This window comes from Pseudopodoces humilis, chromosome 10 (genome assembly GCF_049639895.1).
Source record: "Pseudopodoces humilis isolate 2021_Gansu_Grassland_sample_001 chromosome 10, ASM4963989v1, whole genome shotgun sequence".
Lineage (NCBI taxonomy): Eukaryota > Metazoa > Chordata > Aves > Passeriformes > Paridae > Pseudopodoces > Pseudopodoces humilis.
Window position 1 is genome coordinate 6867840 of NC_142209.1, and position 20568 is coordinate 6888407.

Genomic DNA, 20568 nt, shown 5'->3' on the forward strand with positions numbered 1-20568 from the left:
TTATTATAAGACATGTAATATACCTTTCTTTTTGTATGTCCTTGAATAAACTCCATAAAAACACAGTCTCCCCTTTTCCACAAAGTAGAGTAATAGTTACTCCATTTAATTCAAGTAAAACACTTATTCCATCTGCAACCAATGCAGAAAGACTGAATGAAAATCTCTCTATTGTGATAATACAGAAATTAGAAATTCTAACATAAAAATACTAAAGCTGTACAGTCAATGAACCAAGTGAGGGAAACTTTATGTTTAAAATGTTTAAACCCACTCCTGTTCTGCATTATTTTCCTTAAAGAGTCTCCTTTTCATTTGAAGTCCTTTCCTTAACTGGGATAAATGTGTACTATACCAGATTTATTATTTTGTGTTAACAGAACTACTTTGGGACTCAAGTAGTATCATAAAGGAGAAGTATTAAAGTTCCCTGGTTTTTAGGATAATTTCTGAATAAGAAATCCCCCCCAAATGCCAAGATTCAGGTCTATAAAAGTTACAGTTAAACCTTCTTTAGCTCTGAGAGTTACGAATCACCATTTCCACTATCCTGAATCTGGAACCAATGAACACAAAGACCATTAAAACAATTAAGGGCTCTTTCATTCATTTTTGAGGTCTTACATATCGTATGTTCAATAACTTTGAGATTTGACTCAACTCTTTGATTGCTAGCCAATGCCTTGGCAGTGTTTCCATTCAGTTCAGGAGAAAGTACAAAATACTCAGTGCAAGTGGCAAATTACTTATGTCTGTATGAATTAGCTCTTACAGCTTTTCAGAGAAGATACACCATCAGTAGCAGATAAAACAGCATAATTTCAGGCTACTGTCACCTAAGATCCATTTGACAGGAAAGAAAATACACTCAGCATTTGCCTGTGATGATTTTCTATTGCTCTGCAATACTCTAATGCCTTCCAGATGCATTGAGGACAATTTGTTCATTTCTCTCACTAATCAAAATGTGTTTTGACTAGTAAGTCCCTATTTAGTTTTTTCTGTAATCGTTTTTCTTAATGGGAGTACTTTCCAGATGTTGTGTTAGTCTAGTCATCCAGGCCCTCTTCCAAGCCCTGTGGAAAGTTTGCTGTCATGAGCTGTCATTGATGGTGTGTTTAGCAAGCTGCCTAATTACCTGACTCCAGCACAGTTCCAAAGCAATATAAAAGGACTTTGCAACAGCTCTGGGAGCAGACACACTCTCTGCTAGGTAAGTGCTACACCTGTCTCTAGCCAGAGCTCTTCTTCAATAGAAAAACAAGGAACTGGGACAGAAAACCCAAAGTTTTCCTTTTGAAGGAAGATTTACTTTTAGCTTATTCTTTCCATTTTACATATTTCAGTGTTAGGTTATGATTTATAAAATTATGTTGCTGAATAACTCATATTCTGTCAATATTTGGTTTTATTATAGATTTTCATTTATCAGTATTATAACTTTAGACATTGTTGTGCTGAAGTGTACCCATGTTAGAAGACGACTGTGACTGTAGTCTTCATGTGATAGAATTCTGCAACAATTTATTTCTGTTATTTGTTGATAATGAATTTCTATAGTTTTACTACAGAATTTAATAGCTAATTGACTAATGATCAAGAGGGAATTTATGGAGTAATTATAAATTAGCAATTTTTCCTTGAACAGTTTTATTATTTATTCTATGTTTTTATCAAACTGATCTTATATATAAAGATATGTACTGCAATTTTAAAATTATGAAGTGAATTGCAGATAGTGATGTGAGATTATTTATTTTTAGGAATGATGTCGTACCTGAAAGTAATGATCATATGGAACATACTTTGCTTATCCCTGGTGGTCCTTTCACTGTCATTGATTCCAGAAGTGTCTTCTCAAGGTACTGTAACACACAAAGCTGAAGGGAGGGTGTCTAGGAGTGTGTCTGATACACATGAATATTTCAAATGCATCTTCATAAAATACTAAGTTCTAGAACTTTATTCAGACAGAAAATATGATTCCTGTTTTACCATCACTGAATATCTTCATAAAGAAATTTTAGTGTAGTATGGTCTTCATTTTTTTAGGAATAATATAAAAATATTAATGTAATGCAAAATGTGTATGAACTTATTTCTTTTTCTGTAGACAGTCTACAGAGCCTCTTGCCCCTATACTGACATATTTAGCCCTAGTGATTTGTAGTTTGATCTAAAATGAGAATATCCATGAAGGTTGGCTAGAAATATTTCAATAAGTTCAGAGAAAGGAATGTCTCTACCTTGCTAAATGCCTTCCCATTAAATGCACCATTATCACACCATTGAGGCAAATTTTCAGAATTATTTGTCTAATGATATTCCAAGCTCTATAACTGATTCCTAACTAAAGTAACACAGTCATGGTGAAGCAGAACATGCTACTTGGCAAATGCTGTGCTGTTGCAGGTCACTGGTAGCTCCCAGATTTTATGGGGAATAACACTGGGTATTACTTGCTGGTAGAAAATGATTTATTACTACTTGATAGCAGAAGGGACATTGTCATGTATCTGAGCAGCTCCTCAGGGCACACGCCATGCCAGACGTGACCTTATGCTGATCCCTTGATAACTGATGCCTTCCCACCAGTTTCAGCAAAAATCAAGACTTTTGCCAGCAGCAACCAGGACCATTCAGGAGTTTTCCTTACGAGTAACTCCGTAACTTACAAGTCATGAATTTAAAAGAAACAAATGAAGAGGTATAAGTATTGGACTACTATATATTAACTGTATAACTACTGGACTTATTTTCTTTCCATAATGGAAGAAGGATTCAATATATTTGGCCATAAAAAAAGATGTCCATCTTTTGAACTGCTTTATTAATAGCCCAGTACCTCAAGTCCATTAATGTCTCCAGTTATTCCTTGGTTCTACTTTTCTATTTGTAACAAAGTAGTAACGAGCATTAAAAATACAGGCTGAAAATCACATTATATGTAATAGATATAATATTTGTTATCCCATGCTCTTCCTTCAGACTCACACACGTGGAGTGTGCACTGTTAGAAATTGTCTTTGGTGTTGTGTTACATGTTATTTCCTTGTCATTCCTCAATGTTTCAGCTGATTATCTGTTTGAGTTTGCTGATTGTTCAGCTTCTTTGTTTGTATTTAGGGACGCTTCACTTGTGGTCCTGCATGTTTCATTTCCAGAAGAAGCTGTTAGCTGGTTGTGTTAGCAAGGATTTCACAGAGAAAAGGGAGGGTTGCAGTGTGAATCTCTGATTTGGCAGCAGAACGTAGCAAGGCACTGCCAAGCTGGAATGATCACAGGATAAAGCAAGACACCTCCTGATGTCTTGCTTTACCATCTGTTATCTGCACTATTTCCTATTATCAAACATTTCCCAGAAATCTGCCAGTAAAGCCATTGTATGATAAGCTTTTCTATTAGTCTGCTAGTAAGTAATCTTCTAATTGACAAACTCTACTTCATAGGAGTAGCAGGGCTAGATGCCAACTGGTCTTAACCTTGGAGCTGATACCAATTTCTTCCCCGACATCAGGGGGAAAAAATATAGTGTAGGGAATAGGCAGATTTTGAAACTCCCAATAAAAATGTCTTCAGGGACCTGTGTTTATTATGACAGCGCTTTCCAGTTTGCAAGTAACCTGATTAAATGGGTTATTAGGAATAGCATTACCAATAGTAAAAATCAGACACCTAGGGGGTCTGTCAGGTATGGGTGTGCAGATGCACACCTATTACCATACAGAGAGCGAATCAAATTGGAGAATTAGCCAGCAAAGCTGATACATTGTCTAAGGGGCTAGTTTGGATGCCAGTGGTCATTCTACAGAAGCAATCTTCAAGGATTCCTTACTTTTCAGAAGAAACAGGTTAAGTTAGCTCAGTGGTAGACCTCTCTAACTTGAACACGTGCTGCTGCTGGTCTTCAGGCTGGCTCAGAGCAAACCTCTGCTCCCCACACCTTTGACGGGGGCGTGTCACAACAGGCCCTCAGCTTCTGCAGTACTGAGTGAAGAAACCACATTATTTAGGAAACGAGAGAAACTTTACTCCTTTTCCATTCAGCATTTCCTTAAGGACAGTTTGTGATGTGGCAACGCTTACACCAGTGTTGTGTGATTTTAGATGAATCAAGCTGTACAGGGAGATGTGGGGCAGGGTATTCTAGAGAGCATGACTGCCAGTGTGATTTTAACTGTCACCACTACATGGAGTGCTGCCCTGACTTCAGGAAAGTCTGCACAGTGGGTAAGTTCCCAAACACAGCCAGTTCCTCTCCTCAAAATTCCCCTCCCAGTTCCCTTCCACACCAGTGTCTCCTCTCTGAATGCTTAAATGTCTGTTGGTTTGCTGTGTCGTTGTTCCCTCTCATACTCGTATTGTTGATCCCCTCAGATACTCAGAATAACCTCTTGCAATCCAAAGAAAACTGCGTATCCACAGGTTATTGCCAAGCAAAGAATTTTGCTTTCTACAAAAGCAGAACTAGGCAAGATGGGAAAAAACAGTTTACTGTTTGTTTTCTACTCCTTAGTGAATTTGTACTGTATGTGTCTGTCTCTTATACAAAGAAAAAAAGCAGTAAAAGCCAATTCAGGGTTTTGCAGAAAGAAATTCTGACATATTCCAACTCAAATTTAGGAAGTGTGGATACTATGAGGTCTAATCCAAAGCCAGGGTGTCCTTCCATGGGCAAAAAATTGACTCTGGATCAGAACCATGTCCAGAGTCTGCTGGAAAAGGTGGTTGGATGAGTATTTATGCTTTAGTTATAGGCAAAACTATACAATGTAAATAAACATAGGTTTTTCAAACTGCTTTACTGAGCATTAAAAGCATTTTCTTGGGAATCACCAATGTCAGAAATGTCAGTGATTTGGATTACAATGGTTTGTTACAGTACACTGTGGTTCCAGTAGGGTTAGAGGAGTAACAAATACTTCTCAGAACCAGCAACACCACTGAGTGTTGCTCAAAATGCAGACCTAGCATTCCCTAAAATTCCAGTTCTGCTGCGTTGAAGCAGACACTGGGACACTTGCCCTTCGGTCTTCCCCATCCTCATTTTGCTTTGTAGAGGGACATTACGACTTCACAGCTGAAGATGCAGAGTGAGGCGTTTTAATTATGTAGGCTATTTATTCATTGTGGGTCAGATTCTAAAGGTATTCTGGCTTCTACACAACATTTAACTAAAAGTTTATGGCTAGAGGAAGTCTTCTCTGTTCTGCTCTAATCAGTGAGTCCAGGCAAGCACAGTAGGTGCCATCCTGAAAGGATGCAGGCAGTCTGGCTAAGAACCGTTGTCCAGTTGTTGTGGAATCAACACTGACTAAATGGCAGAAACGGCAGACATTATTTATGAATAAAAATTTCCCTAAGATAATAAAAATAATTCTCACCTGTGCATGTGGGATGGATCTGCTGGCACCAACACTGATTCCACACCTACACTAATCCAAAGATGCTCAGAATCTGCCTATACAGTAATCCTTATTTTTCCAGTCAGTGATTTAACTGTAAAACATGATTGCATGCTTTGTGTGCCACAGAGACAATGACTTCAATAGAGATGTACATAAAGAAAGTGCTTTTTCTGAAATCTGTAATAGCTGTGCACACTCCTTCTAACACAATATGGTCATTATTTGAAATTAAACAGCAGTTTGGTCAGTGATGTTTCAGAAGTTAACCAAACATGAAATATTAAAATCATGTGGTTATTAATCATGTCAAAACATGGTATATAGTCCTTTGGTACTCATAATTTAAGAGCTTTACTAGACAGCTCCAAACTGGTCTCTTGGGGTAACTTGGTTAACTTGTTCACACAATTAGGTTGCAGTGTTTACCTGGACACACCAGGTACATTTGGTTGCGACCCAATTAGGCCAATTATTTTTCAGAAATGCTTTGGCAGACACGTCATTCTTGTTGCAAAGGGATACCCTGGTGAACACCTTCCTACAAACCCAGCCCAGAATTTAAATATCACTCTTGAGATCACCGCTCTGCGGTTGAGGAAGCATAAGCCTCCTATGGTGGGACCTGGCTAAAGTGAACGCGGTGGTCATGTTTTATTGCACTGCCAATCCAATGGTCTCGATTCGCTTCCAAGGCACAGTGCTGTTCTGGCAGTACTGCCTGATCCAAACCCCAGTTACAGACAAATCCTGTATCAGACCAGCATAAGCGCCTGCTTTTTATGGAGCTGCCCTTGGCACCAGCTAGAGCAAACGACTTCACTGTAGAGAGGTCCCAGCATTCCACATGAGCTGGCCCAAAGCCTGACTGTACTGCTCTGCCTCTGCAGCCATCTCCTGCGAGGGACGCTGCTTTGAATCCTTCGAGAGGGGAAGGGTCTGTGACTGCGATGCTGACTGCGAGCGATATGGCAAATGCTGCCCAGACTACGCCAAGCACTGTAAAGAGGGTAAGACATTTCTCCATCACTGTTTTTCTAAGACATATTTAAACAGAGGTGCTTTGCTTTACTATAAACAAAACTGTGTGGGCTTTGGTAAAAACTGGACAAAGGAAAACAACAAAAATAACAAAACGTAATTTCACTAACAAATCGGCCAACTTCTCAAGTGTGAACGCTTTATGGAAGCATACAGGTAGATATCCTGGGAGCCACCACCAAGACTTGAATTCTGAGGGTAAAGTTGTATTTTACATTAGGCTCTTTTGGCACTAACTACGCTCTAACTATCAGAGTCATTACGCAGAATACCACATGTAAGGACAAGATCTGCACATCAATAATAGAATTAAATGAGAGAAGGTGAGGAATCAGAATAGTTTTATTTGGAAAAGATCTTTTGAGATCATTGTATCCAACCATTCCCCCAGCACTGCCAAGGCCACCACTAAAACATGTCCCCAAGTGCCACATACACACATATTCTAAATCCCATCTGGGATGGGGACTCCACCCCTGCCCTGGGCAGCCTGGTAACCTAAACCTCCCTTGGTGCTCCTAGGGGTCATTTCTTCTTGTCCTATCCCATGTTCCTGGGAGCAGAGCCTCATCCCCCCCCAGCTGTCCCCTCCTGTCAGGGAATTGTGCAGAGCCAGAAGGTCCCCCCTGAGTCTCCTTTTTTCCAGGCTGAGCCCCTTTCCCAACTCCCTCAGCTGCTCCTGGGGCTCCAGACCCTTCTCCAGCTTCGTTCCCTTCCCTGGACCCGCTCCAGCCTCTCAAGGTCTGTCTGGTCATGAAGGCCTGGAACTGGGCACAGCACTTGAGGTCCCTCAGCTGTGCCAGCACAGGGGACAGCCACTGCCCTGGGCCTGTGGCCACATCAGGGCTGGGACAGTCCAGGGTCACTGGCCCCTGGTCCACCTAGCTCACATTCAGCCACTGTCACCAGCACCCCCAGGGCCTTTTCCACTAGCCAGATGAATAAATGAATTGCAGTAAAAAGCTGCACCTTATAAAAACAAGGTGGAAGGTTCAAATTTGTGGAAGGTTCAACTCCCTTAAAATCCCCACCCATCTGAAAGTGGGGAATGGCTACTCCATGCCTTGGGATAGCAGTACCTGGACCTCCAGTTCACTTGCTTGGGGTCACCACAGTCACTGGCAGCATATTAGAGATGCACATCCTAGATTCTCCCCATCTCAAATTCAGTGTGGGAAGAGAAGCCTAACACAGAAGCCCATCCTGTGAGGCAGAAGGGAGGAACTGGATGTTATATGTTCACACTGTAGCAAGAAAAATTTAAGAAAACACACATTTTACCTTTAGGCTGGCAGTTCAGTCCAAGGAAGAATCAAACTGACCTGCAGTCACTTCTTTTGTTCTGTCCTTTTCTGCAGAGCCTGCTGGGGTTTCAGCTGAGCACAAAGGCACAGATCTGGAGGTGCAGTCCCACCCTCATGTAGCTTTAAGGACACCAGCAAATGAACTCTAAAAAACAACAATAATTTCATCAGGTCCTTAAACTTTCTGGTACCTACAGACCTAAACTGATTACTGCCAACACACTTGACAAATATGGCTTGGCACGGGGTTGCTGCATGCACAGAGCAGTCCACCTCCAAGGCAGCCAATTCCCAAAGCCTGCAGGATTAACACACAACATAAGTCACAATTATCATTTGGTTCTCTTCATCCAAGTGGTCCCCAAGAGCTGGGATAGTGGCTTGGCTTTGCCACACAATTTCACAGTAATTTAGACTGAAACAGAATCTGTATTCAGCATTTTTGACTGAATGTCTAGAGAAGTGTCTTGGAAGCATTTTGAGGTGAATTTGCTGCTTTTGAGGCTGCTTAGTATTTCCCTCTTTCTGCTGAGTTTATCACACCCAAACACTCACAAAACACTGTTAAACCATTTCACTTCTTCAGTTAAAATATAATGAAGAATTAATCAACTGTTCCTAGTCTTAAAGAGTTTCTTCTGTATCGAACTAAACTTGGCTATCAATTTTTGTCAAAAAATCCAGTAGAAATCTCCCAAACAACTATACTCAGTATTTTACTATTTATACTACGTGTGAATATATTTTATTATTTATACTATGTGAGGAATCTGTTAAACCTCTTGGAATAAATTTGCTGTTTCAGCATCCTCTGAGCATTTTTTTTCTGTACAGTAAAGCCAAGCGTACAATGTATATCCAGACCTCACTGTTACCTTCCCTGTCCTCCAGAAGCTCTTTATTCCCTGAATACATGTACACACATAGCCAAAACATTCCCCTCCCCAGCAACTGGCTTTCAAAGGAGTCATTCATCTTCAACAACAATTTCTCTCTCTTCCTCAATAAAGGTTTCAGGAAATAGTGCAATACCCAACCTTCCCTGCTTTGAGCACTAGCTTGCTGTGAAAATAAATCTTTTGACACCATGGTCATCCCTTGGAGACAAAACTCCCATTCCTTTTGTAAAAAGCTGATTGCACACACCTCTGCCAGTTACCAGCTCCTTTGGCTAGATCAAAATTATTTGGACAGTTCCCTGAGCTCCATCACATTTCCTTCACAACTAACAAGTTCCTTCTACAAGGCTATGCTAGTAGCTCATTTCCAATTGTACAATTTGATCAGTAATAAATTACAAAATATTATCTGGCTCTTACTGGATGCAACTGAAGTTCCTTTCACTCTTCAGAGCTTGAAAATGTGAACACAACCTCCTATTTCTCCTAAAACTCAGCCTACAAGAAGTTAGCTTAATACCCATATTGTTTCCTTGGTCCATGCCTGCTTTGTAGCACCTGTCTCCTTCAAGGAAACCATTTCTTTTAAAATGTCTCTCCAAAACAATCACTTGTGTAGAATTATCACATCTGAAGAACTGCAAGGGGATTATCAAAATAAATTTTTGGCTAATATGACAGCTCTCCTATTTCCTCTAGAGCTAGTTATCTGTAGTGAAAGTCAAGTAGTGAAAAGCCATCTGTAGTGAAATAAAATAAGACAAAATTTCAGAATGTAGCGCTCCACTCAGAATTCATCTCTTTTCCCCCCTCAAAATTGCCATTAGCTAATAATGCCTCACCTCAAACTTCTGGGAAAAATATTGCTCCCATCTGTGATGAAACACTTCAGGATCCAAAGGGTATTTTTGCTCTTTTCCACACAAATAATTGTATAAAAAATCCTATAGATAAAAAGAAACTTAGTTTTAAATGGAAGATGGTCACTGAAATTTTGTAATCACTCTTGTACAGTTAACACCAAGCACCTATAAAGATAAAATGACCTGTTAATGGAAGCACTTCTCTCTTTCAGCACACACAGAAAAACCAACCCCAGAGACTCCTCCAGAAAACAAATCTAAAAGATCCTCCACAGATGAGGAAGAGTCACCAGAAGAAGCTGTGGAAGGTAGGCAAGTATATGGATGCACCAGGATGGGTGTTACCTGAAGGAACATTAAAGACCATATCCCTGCTCTGGAAATAGAAAGCTGATCCTAGACATTACCAGACAGTTACCAAGCTTGGAAGCACTTGGTTTATAAACTGATTACCTCACCGAGCCCTCAGGACTTTGGAGAGTTCACTCAGCACAGAGTGCAGAATGGTGATGTGTCCCCTGTCTCTATTGGATTTTCTCACACATCCTCCAAAAACATGGTACAGTCAGTCAGTCTTGGAGAGCATCTGTGGCTGGAACAGGAAGGGTGGGACAGTGGTGAACTGGCAGCACAGGAAAAAGTCCTAGCAGGCTCCTCTAGCTTTAATCAATGCCTTATACTGCTTCAGAGAGCACATGATTTATTTATTCTGACTGGAAAATATTTGTTCTTTGGTACTGTGTTCCAGCATTTGAAGTGATAACTCAGGAGACCAGTTTGAACTTGAAACACAATTGAAAAGACACTAGAAGTCTGTCAATATTTTAATCCTATCCCCCATTTTCGTTTTAGATTTGGAGTACTTATTTTCTGCTGTTCCAGTTTCCTATTACAAAAAAATACCCAACAAAACCAAATCAAACCAAACCCCAAAAACAGTATCGTGTATTAAATGAAAGAAAATTAAGGAAATTCAAATAACCATTAATAGGATCCCAGCTGGCTTATGGTATTTCAGACACAGGGGATGGGAGTGAAACCTATTCTGCAATACTTTGCTCATACTAAACACACAAAATTTGTGAAAGCAGAACTAAACTCCAAAATCTCAGAGAGAGAATACTTAGGGAGACATTGAAATGCAGAATCATTTACTGTTCTTTTTGCTGAATATCAACAATTTTACTCAAATCAATGTAACTATAAATACAAGTAAAGAGAGCCTTAAATCCATATATCACAATGAGGAAAATAATCCAAGGAATAAAAATACAGCAGGAGATGGAGTCAGGGCTCTATGTTCAGGAATTATTTTCCTCCTGCTTCCCTACCTTTCTCCTCCAACTCCAGGTTGTTGGTGCAGGCTAAGTTATAATGTAGGGCAGTGGAATAAATAAAAATAACAGACTGGGAAGGGAAGTGTTTTGTTGGAAGAACTACTTCATTAAGTGGCTTCCTTTCCATGAAAGCAGCCAGAAATCCCAGGCAGCCTCACCTACAAGCATTAAACTAAACCCTAAACCCAGGGGAGCGCCAAGTTGGCCAAAAGGGATCACCTAAAACTGAGCTGAGCTGCTTCAAAGTCCCATGTGGACAAAAGGGACTCCCTGGTTCCTTTCACATGGTCTGGGTTAGTTTGGCCATTTAAAAAAGGTCTTCCTATTCCAAAGGAAGCACCTATAGCTAATAATACACTTATAGGCAATGCCTACCTGCAAGACAATTCCAATGGCTGAACTGAATTACTGTTTGTTTTCTAGATCCTGAAATCCAACTGACCACTCCTGCTCCAACTACAGAACCTGCAGAGACAACCCTTGAAGCCACAGAGGCATCAACTACCATGGATGACACTCCCCAAACCCCAGATCTGGAGGATCCAACCCCTGAGGCCACAGAGGAACCAGCGACTGAAGCTGACCCTCCCACTCCAGAAGCGGCAGAAGATGTGACCCCTGATGCCACAGAGGAACCACTGACTGAAGTGGAACCTACAGACCTCCCAACACAGGATCCAACCCCTGATGCCACTGAGGCAACAGCAACTGACTCTGAGCCTCCCACCACCCCCCCACCAGAGGAAACAACTCCAGAAGAGCCAACCACCCCTCCACCAGAGGAGACAACTCCAGAGGAGCCGACCACCCTGCCACCAGAGGAGACAACCCCTCCACCAGAGGAGACAACCCCTCCACCAGAGGAGACAACCCCTCCACCAGAGGAGACAACCCCAGAGGAGCCAACCACCCCTCCACCAGAGGAGACAACACCAGAGGAGCTGACCACCCTGCCACCAGAGGAGACAACCCCTCCACCAGAGGAGACAACCCCAGAGGAGCCAACCACCCCTCCACCAGAGGAGACAACCCCTCCACCAGAGGAGACAACCCCTCCACCAGAGGAGACAACACCAGAGGAGCCGACCACCCCCACACCAGAGGAGACAACTCCAGAGGAGCCGACCACCCTGCCACCAGAGGAGACAACCCCTCCACCAGAGGAGACAACCCCTCCACCAGAGGAGACAACCCCTCCACCAGAGGAGACAACCCCTCCACCAGAGGAGCCGACCCCAGAGGAGCCGACCACCCCTCCACCAGAGGAGACAACCCCTCCACCAGAGGAGCCGACCCCAGAGGAGCCGACCACCCCTCCACCAGAGGAGACAACCCCTCCACCAGAGGAGACAACCCCTCCACCAGAGGAGACAACCCCAGAGGAGCCGACCACCCCTCCACCAGAGGAGACAACGCCAGAGGAGCCGACCACCCCTCCACCAGAGGAGACAACCCCTCCACCAGAGGAGACAACCCCTCCACCAGAGGAGCCGACCCCAGAGGAGCCGACCACCCCTCCACCAGAGGAGACAACACCAGAGGAGCCGACCACCCCTCCACCAGAGGAGACAACCCCTCCACCAGAGGAAACAACCCCAGAGGAGCCAACCATCCCTCCACCAGAGGAGACAACACCAGAGGAGCCGACCACCCCTCCACCAGAGGAGACAACGCCAGAGGAGCCGACAACCCCTCCACCAGAGGAGACAACCCCTCCACCAGAGGAGACAACGCCAGAGGAGCCGACCACCCCTCCACCAGAGGAGACTACCCCTCCACCAGAGGAGACAACTCCAGAGGAGCCAACCACCCCCACACCAGAGGAGACAACCCCTCCACCAGAGGAAACAACCCCAGAGGAGACAACCTCCACACCAGAGGAGATAACCCCAGAGGAGCCGACCACCCCCACACCAGAGGACACTACCCCACCACCAGAGGAAACCACTCCACCAGAGGAGACAGCACCAGAGGAGCCGACCACCCCCACACCAGAGGAGACAACCCCATCACCAGAGGAAACAACTCCTCCACCAGAGGAAACAACCCCTCCACCAGAGGAAACAACCCCAGAGCAGCCCACAACCTCCACACCAGAGGAGACAACCCCAGAGGAACCAACAACCCCCACACCAGAAGAGACAACCCCAGAGGAGCCGACCACCCCGCCACCAGAGGAGACAACCCCTCCACCAGAGGAGACAACACCAGAGGAGCTGACCACCCCCACACCAGAGGAGACAACCCCATCACCAGAGGAGACAACCCCAGAGGAGCCGACAACCTCCACACCAGAGGAGACAACCCCAGAGGAGCCCACAACCTCCACACCAGAGGAGACAACCCCAGAGGAGCCGACAACCTCCACACCAGAGGAGACAACCTCAGAGGAGCCCACAACCTCCACACCAGAGGAGACAACCCCAGAGGAGCCGACCACCCCCACATCAGAGGAGACAACACCAGAGGAGACAACCCCTAAAGCAGAAGAGACAACCCCAAAGGAGCTCACAACTCCTAAACCCGAAGAGACAACCCCAGAGGAACCAACCACCCCTACACCAGAGGAGACAACCCCAGAGCAGCCAACAACCCCTGCACCAGAGGAGACAACCCCAGAGCAGCCCGCAACCCCCACACCAGAGGAGACAACCCCAGAGGAGCCCACAACCCCTAAACCAGAAGAGACAACACCAGAGGAGCCCACAACCCCCACACCAGACAAGACAACTCCAGAGGAACTGACCACTCCCGCAGCAGAGGAGACAGCACCAGAGGAGCCAACAACCCCTAAACCAGAAGAGACAACCTCAGAGGAGCTGACCACCCCTATACCAGAGAAGACAACCCCAGAGCAGCCAACAACCCCCATACCAGAGGAGCCCACAACCCCTAAACAAGAGGAGACAGCCGCAGAGGAGCCAACAACCCCTAAACCAGAAGAGACATCATCCAAGGAGCTGATCATCCCCTCACCAGAGGAGACAACTCCTGAAGAGCCAGCGACTTTAGCGGACTCTCCCACCACCACTAACCCTGAAGAGACAACCCCAGAGGAGCCAACAACCCCCAAACCTGAAGAGACAACCCCAGAAAAGCCTTCAACCAAGGCAGACTCTCCCACCACCCCAAAACCTGAAGAAACAACCCCAGAGGAGCCAACAACCCCCAAACCAGAGGGGACTACCCCAGAGGAGCCAACAACCAAGGCAAACTCTCCCACTACCCCCAAATCCAAAGAAACAACCACAGAAAAAACTACAACCAAGCCAGACTCTCCTACCACCCTTAAAGAAGAGGATTCTGACTCTCCGACCAGCCCTGCAGCACTTGATGCCTATACCACTGCCAGTAAAGCCACAGCTTCTCCAGACAATGCTGCAGCCACAACAGCTGGGAAGGACTCCCCCACACTTGAGGCAGGCACAATACTTACAGATGCCACAGTGGAAAACAAGGAGACAGCAACACCCAAGAAAGACAGAACTACTCTGCTTAAAGACATTTTCACAGCTGCAACTGGGAAAGACACAGTTATGGTAGCTATGGTGACAACAGCTAAACCAGATTCTCCTAAAGGTATGGATGACATTCCAGACACATCTCCTATGGCCAAGCAACCTGTCACTGCAGCAGCTGAATCAGAAACAACTTCTACAGACACCAAGACTGCAACAACAGCAGCCACAGCTCACTTTCCCAGTCCCACTGTGCTGGTAACAACCATCAAAGATTCAACTCCTCAACCCAGTGAGGCTGTAACACCAAATGAAAAAGAGACAGCTACAGACACTGAGCAGGCTGGGCCAGCAGCACATAAAGACAGCCCAGGTGCTACTTGTGTTATTGTGGAGATGACAACAGCTGGTAAAAAAGAGGTAACAATCATCAAAGAAATGGGCACCACACCTGAAAAAGAAATGGAAGATGTCACTGAAAAGGTTCCTGGTATTGACAAAGAAGAGGTAACTACAGTTACCAAAGAAACTACAACAAGAGTTTATAAAAAGGACACAATAGAAGAAATGTATCTTGTGTCCAATGGGACATCCAAGCCAACAATACATTTCCAGGAAGTCACTGAGGCCAGAGAAGAGGCTCACCCAACTGAACCTGAAACTCTGCCAGTGAAAGAAGAGCCCGAGATAAACAAACCTTTAATACAAGTTGGGGACCTGCCAATGTTCCCTGGAGAAACACAAGGTAAGTGCATTCCAGTAAGTATGAAAGCATCAGTAACTCAAGGGAACGTGGCAGTGTCCTATAGGCAGCCACAGCACCACAGCTGCCAGTGTCCTGAATACTGGAACCTCAGTTTTCAGCTGTGGAGTTAAATCCTTCAGGTAGTTTAGAACATGAACTAAATTAATTGGTTTCAGTAAAATAATTGGTCCTACTGAAAATTGGCTGCTCTAAGTTTCTCCTCCTCCTGTTTGCTATTGTAGAAGATGCAAACAGACAAAAAGTCAAGGGAAATAGATGACAAATTTCTAAAGCCCATGAAAAAATTGCTAGAAATCAGGCTGCACATCCACCCTCCCTCATGGTACCTAATCTGGTGTTTTGTAGCCACCTACTAAAAATGTCATATAAAAGAGACAAGAAGTCTCTTGCCTCGGTGCTTTTTGCCACAGCCTTTTTCATACCCTCTCTGTATTTTAATCAGGCGTAGCAGGTTCTTGGGAAATTTTTCAATCCTATATTGAAATATACTTTGGTGGGAAAAATTAGGGGTTTAGATGTAAAATATTTGAATTTCAGTCTAAAAGAGATTCATCTTTCCTTTATATTTAACTGCATATATAGATAACTGAAAGAAAGCATAAATGCTTTTCTTTTTTCCTCTTAAAGAAATAACAAGAGGGAAGAGAAAACGCTAAAGCAGTTAAAGGAGCAATGAAATCCCAGAGCATGCAGCAAGTCCACGAGGGATGTAACATACGAGGTGTTTGTAGGTGTTTTCCTGAATTACAGGTACTTAGGTGGCAATAAGCAAAGACGCCCACACCTGGTCACTCGGCACTGCTGGGGGCACAGCACCAGAGCCGAACTTTCCGAGAACACGTCCCCGACGAGGAATTAATCCCTAGCCCACAGGCGGGGCCGAGGGGGAAAGCTAAGGCCGTTCTTGTGGAGCCTTAAACAAACCCAGCTGGCTGTGTTTTGCAGAGAGGAAGAACGAGGAGAAGGACCTTTGCAGCGGCAAGCCAGCAGACGGCATGGTGGCCCTGCCCAATGGCACCCTGGCCGTCTTCCGAGGTGAGAGTGCTCCGAAATCCTCCACCTGTCCCGGCATGGCCCTATTCCTCCTTCACCTACCCGGCTCTGGCTCCGGCCCTGGTCCCAGCCCTCCTCCTTCTCCCGCAATCGCCAGATCTCCTCCTTCACCTTTCCCGGACCCAATGCTTTACCTTCACCTCCTCCTTGACCTGCCCCGTCGCTCTTCCTCCTCTTTTTCCTCCCTCACTCGCCCCGGTGCCCCTCACTCCTCACGAAACTCTCCCGAGCCCAGAGCCCGCCCCGGCAGACCCCTCACGGGGCCGGCTCAGCCACGTCCCCGGGGCAGGACGGTGATGTTCCCCCACTGTCCCCGGGACAGGTCGTGCTGTCCCCAGCACCCCTCACGCCTGTCGCCCCCCCAGGTCACTATTATTGGCTGCTGAACGGCCGGACCCCACCGACCACCAACCCCCGCCGGATCAGCGACGGCTGGGGCATCCCCTCGCCTATCGACTCTGTCTTTTCCAGGTGTAACTGCGATGGGAAAACCTTCTTCATCAAGGTGAGAGCGGCCTCGGCCGGCAGGATGGGGCGAGGCTGATGAGGAGCAGCTGGGGAGGCTCATGCTGGAGGAAAGGAGGCTTAGGGGGTAGCTTATGACTCTCCATAGCTCCCTGACAGGAGAAGGCAGTTGAGGGGAGTTGGGCTCTGCTCCCAGGGAACAGAGATAAGATGAGAGGAAAGGGCCTCAGGTTGCACCAGGGGAGGTTTAGATTGGATATTGCGGAAAAAAAAATGCCTAAACTTATTCCTAGTATGTTTCCCAACCTGAAATAAAATGCTAATGAAATGCCCACACCTCATTAAAGTTGTTATGTAGTTACTTCCCAGTAAATCACTCAGTCCTAGAATTCAAGCTGCTTATTATATCTATGAAAATTTAAAAGATTTAGAATAACATCTCTTTGTTCAGTAACCCCTCTTAAAAATTAGCTTCTAAGATACTCTATCCCTATTCAAAGGTTAAAAGGCTGTAGGAGGTACTTAATGAAGTTGTAGTAGATTTATCCAATTTGTGATGGATGTAGGAGTGATTCCAGTCAGATTTACAATGTGGTAATCAAAGTGCTAGTGCTTATTTATGGATTATTCTTCATGGCTTTTTTTGCAGTTCAATAACCAGGAATTAACTTCCTCTAAAACTCATTTTCTTTTCCTTAAATGCACAGGGGCCCCTGTATTGGCGCTTCACTAATGGTGTTATGGATAAAGGCTATCCCAAACCTCTTGCAACTGGATTTGCAGGGTTAAGTGGGAGAATAGTAGCAACCCTCCCTGTGGCAAGATACAACAACAGACCAGAATCTGTTTATTTTATCAAAAGAGGTATGTTTTGTATTTCTGAAGTTCAGGGAACATCAAAAGGTGCTTGAATTGCCTTAGTCAGGAGTAAAACATCATTTCTCTTGACCCAAGACCCATTTCTTTCAAACACAAACACAAATGATGCCCATGTTCCGGGTCCTCAAAAATAGCCTGAAGCTTTAAAAAACTTGTATTAGTACTTGGAGGTCTTTTAGTGCATTTTAAACCAGACCTGTAAGGGTGAGAATCCAGGAATCCAGCACTGCAGTGGCTAAACACTGAAATAAGTTTTATCTGGTGGTAAAGTTATTTTAGTCTCAAGTTAATTAGAGAAGGAAAGGCTTTATTCTCCCTAGTTCTTAAGTATGTGTGGAAATTTCCATCTCTATTTCTGATTTCCTGTTTTAAAGAAATTTCCTTATCTTACATGAATGCTGTACTGCCACAAGAATGTTATTTGTTATTGATTTCCTGTGTGCAATACGAATGTAATGACATTTTCATACCTGATCAAGCTGGTGGTTGGGTGTGTTTTTGGGGGAGAGGGAGTGGTTTATTTTTTTTTGACCTAACAAAACAAATGTGTTTTAGATGGGAACATGCAGCAGTACGTGTACAGACAAGAACCAGCCAAGAAGTGTCAAAGAAGAGCTCGTGTCACCATCAGATATCCAGCCTTTGTTCCTAGACTTGTCATCCGGCGACGCTTCCAGCGTGCTGTGCAAATGCCAACCATCATCCGCACTGTCAGGATCAACCCCCACCCCTCTGGTAATGTGAACATTACGGTTCTCTTACATGGATACTTTTACCTCTATAGGTTCTCACACAACATTGTGTTTGGAAGGTTTTAATGGCTGTAGGTGACAACAGCCCTATGACAGCTGCAGCGGTGCCACAGCTCCTCACAGAGGGTTTTTTGCTTGCAGGAGCTCTGCGCAAGGAAATCCAAATGACAACATACTGGAGAGGGCTCCCCAAAGTTATCCACTCAACTCTCTCTGTGCCCAACCAGAACAAGCCCGATGGCTATGATTACTACGCCTTCTCTTACAGTAAGTAAAACTAAAGCACATCACTATGGATCTCAAAAGACATGGGGGTGGGGAAGAAAGAAGCTCCTGTTATCACTTGTGGTACTACTTTCAGCACTACTAGGAAATACTGAAAACTAAAATATTGCCCATAATCAAGAGATGTTTCTTTTAGAAATCTGTAATTACAGGACAACGTGCAGCAATGAAATACAGAGGTTCAAAGCAGCCAACTGGGGAAGGCATTACCAGGGAATTCAGCCTTATAAAGTGACAAACCTTGCGCTTAAATTAAGGATTATGTTAATGACAGACTGAAGTCTTTGAATAGCTACACAGCAAATTTTTCAATAGCTTCTGTGGAACTACATTTCTGAGAAAACACAAAAGGGAGGGAGATGAACTACTTGACTTAGCTCAAAAACAGTATTTATGATCCAAGATTAGGTAGACTCATTCCCCAAACCAGGATCCCATATAAGCATTCCTCAGAATTTTCTGCATTTAAAAAAAAAAAGCAAAAACCAACAAACTGTAAGAACAAGCCATACCCAAATATAGGCTATTAAAGTCCCTGTCAGTAAGATCCAGCCTCACAGGCCCATTCACACTCAGGGACCGTGGACTTCCCACTTCTGTAGTGAGTGCAGGATTGTGGTGGATATAGTTTGTTTGATTTCCAAACTCTTGTGATTATTTCTGTGTTCTAACAATACAAGAACATTCTTCCCTGCTCCTGCTCTTGGAACAGATTTAATTATTAGCAGTGCTGTAAAACTTACTGTAACCAAGGACACCTGAAAAATAAAGCTGAGGACGGAAATTTACTGTTGGAGCCTCTCAGCTCCCTATATGCACATGGAATGGAAAATTTGTAATTGAGGCCTAAGTGACATTAAAATGCAGGCTTGAATTTGTGAATTCTTCCCATATATTAAATGTCGTTTCTGGAATTTAATCCTGAACTCTCTTCCTTTCAGATCGGTACTACAGTTTGGATATTGGCAAAAGAATAGCACGACCGGTTACTGCTCTCACAGGAAAGACTGTATCCAAAGACTGGTACAACTGTCCCAGCAAGTGATGCGCAGCAGCGGAGTTTAAAACAAGATGCCATTTGAATGTCAATGTTTTTTCTAATTTTATTAATAAAAGACATTGAAATGTGTGCACACAACTCTAAGTATGAAATGCTGCTTCAAGCTCTGGCTTCATTACACTAAGCAATCACAGGCAAACTGGCATTTTGTATACACAGCTGGAAGTACTTTACATTTCATTTAACTAATGTTTCCTCTGTTCAGGCCTCCTCTGCCTCCCATGGCATGAGTTACACCTGTGCAGGGAAAGAAAACAAGTGCATTAGTATAAACCCTTCTTACCCTTTTAATCAACCACTGCACAGTTGATATTTCATCCTTCCCTAAGGAATTTTCAGGGCAAGGGAGTGGTTCCTTTCTGATACAGTTCAAGTTCCCCTCTCTCCCCCTAAGCCTGGTGACACATGTAAAATGTCACCTGTGTCATGCAAAAGGCTGGGGCTGACTTGTGATCCTGAGCCAAACCAATGAGCAGAGGACTCTTACAACATCTGAAATCAGGTAGTCCCTCCTTTTCATTATTAAAAAAAATGGTGACAGATGGAAGAAAATCTATCCTAGGCCCACCTCCTTATTTTTTTCCCCTTAAAATACCAGCTAATCTATATTTCAATGCTAATATTGAGTTTTCTACAATGTTAAAATAATACAAAACAGAATAAAATCTAAGGCTTTTTCTTAATACAGAAGTTGCAAAAATAATTTATTGTCATAGTTTAACTCTAGTGCACAAAAAAAACCTGTAATCCTTCCAATAAAGCTTTTTTTCAACGAGTACGCATTGATTTAACTGGAACATTAATGCACCAAATGGAAATTCCTCTAATGCTAAAACCAGAAGTTTCTAAACTGCTGTCCTAACAGGACTTTTGAAACCTTCCCTTAAAACTTTGAAGTATAAGATCTAGTGCCCTTTACTTTCTCTCTATTGATAAGAGCCAGGTGCCACTGCAGAAGGAAGTTTGCTCAGCCTAACACACTAAACCCAAACCAGAGCTCT

General features: G+C 44.0%; 2 protein-coding genes across 5 annotated transcripts in view; one reads left to right on the forward strand and one right to left on the reverse strand.

The window, feature by feature from the left end:
• Positions 1 to 1180: 1180 nt before the first annotated feature.
• On the forward strand, positions 1181 to 19645 carry PRG4 (proteoglycan 4). Its single transcript, XM_088060406.1, has 12 exons — positions 1181 to 1213; positions 1764 to 1862; positions 4108 to 4230; positions 6296 to 6415; positions 9725 to 9820; positions 11273 to 15052; positions 16019 to 16108; positions 16492 to 16631; positions 17299 to 17455; positions 18026 to 18205; positions 18364 to 18489; positions 19449 to 19645. The coding sequence occupies exons 2-12, from the start codon at positions 1766 to 1768 to the stop codon at positions 19550 to 19552; spliced, it is 5013 nt and encodes a 1670-aa protein (XP_087916532.1). The 5' UTR covers positions 1181 to 1213; positions 1764 to 1765; the 3' UTR covers positions 19553 to 19645.
• Positions 19591 to 20568, reverse strand: part of TPR (translocated promoter region, nuclear basket protein) — a 34480-nt gene continuing 33502 nt past the window's right edge. For all 4 annotated transcript variants that reach the window (XM_088060405.1, XM_014260023.2, XM_014260022.2 and 1 more), the window contains exon 51: positions 19591 to 19804. In XM_088060405.1, the coding sequence (XP_087916531.1) occupies positions 19749 to 19804 (56 nt within the window). In that variant the 3' untranslated portion in view covers positions 19591 to 19748. The remainder of the gene's footprint in view (positions 19805 to 20568) is intronic.

Excerpts from the sequence above, each read along its gene's own strand:
- PRG4 (XM_088060406.1), top strand. The coding sequence starts at position 1,766 with ATGATGTCGTACCTGAAAGTAATGATCATATGGAACATACTTTGCTTA. Across the intron at positions 15,053-16,018 it reads GTTCCCTGGAGAAACACAAG|AGAGGAAGAACGAGGAGAAG; the intron begins GTAAGTGCATTC and ends TGTGTTTTGCAG. Across the intron at positions 16,109-16,491 it reads CACCCTGGCCGTCTTCCGAG|GTCACTATTATTGGCTGCTG; the intron begins GTGAGAGTGCTC and ends TCGCCCCCCCAG.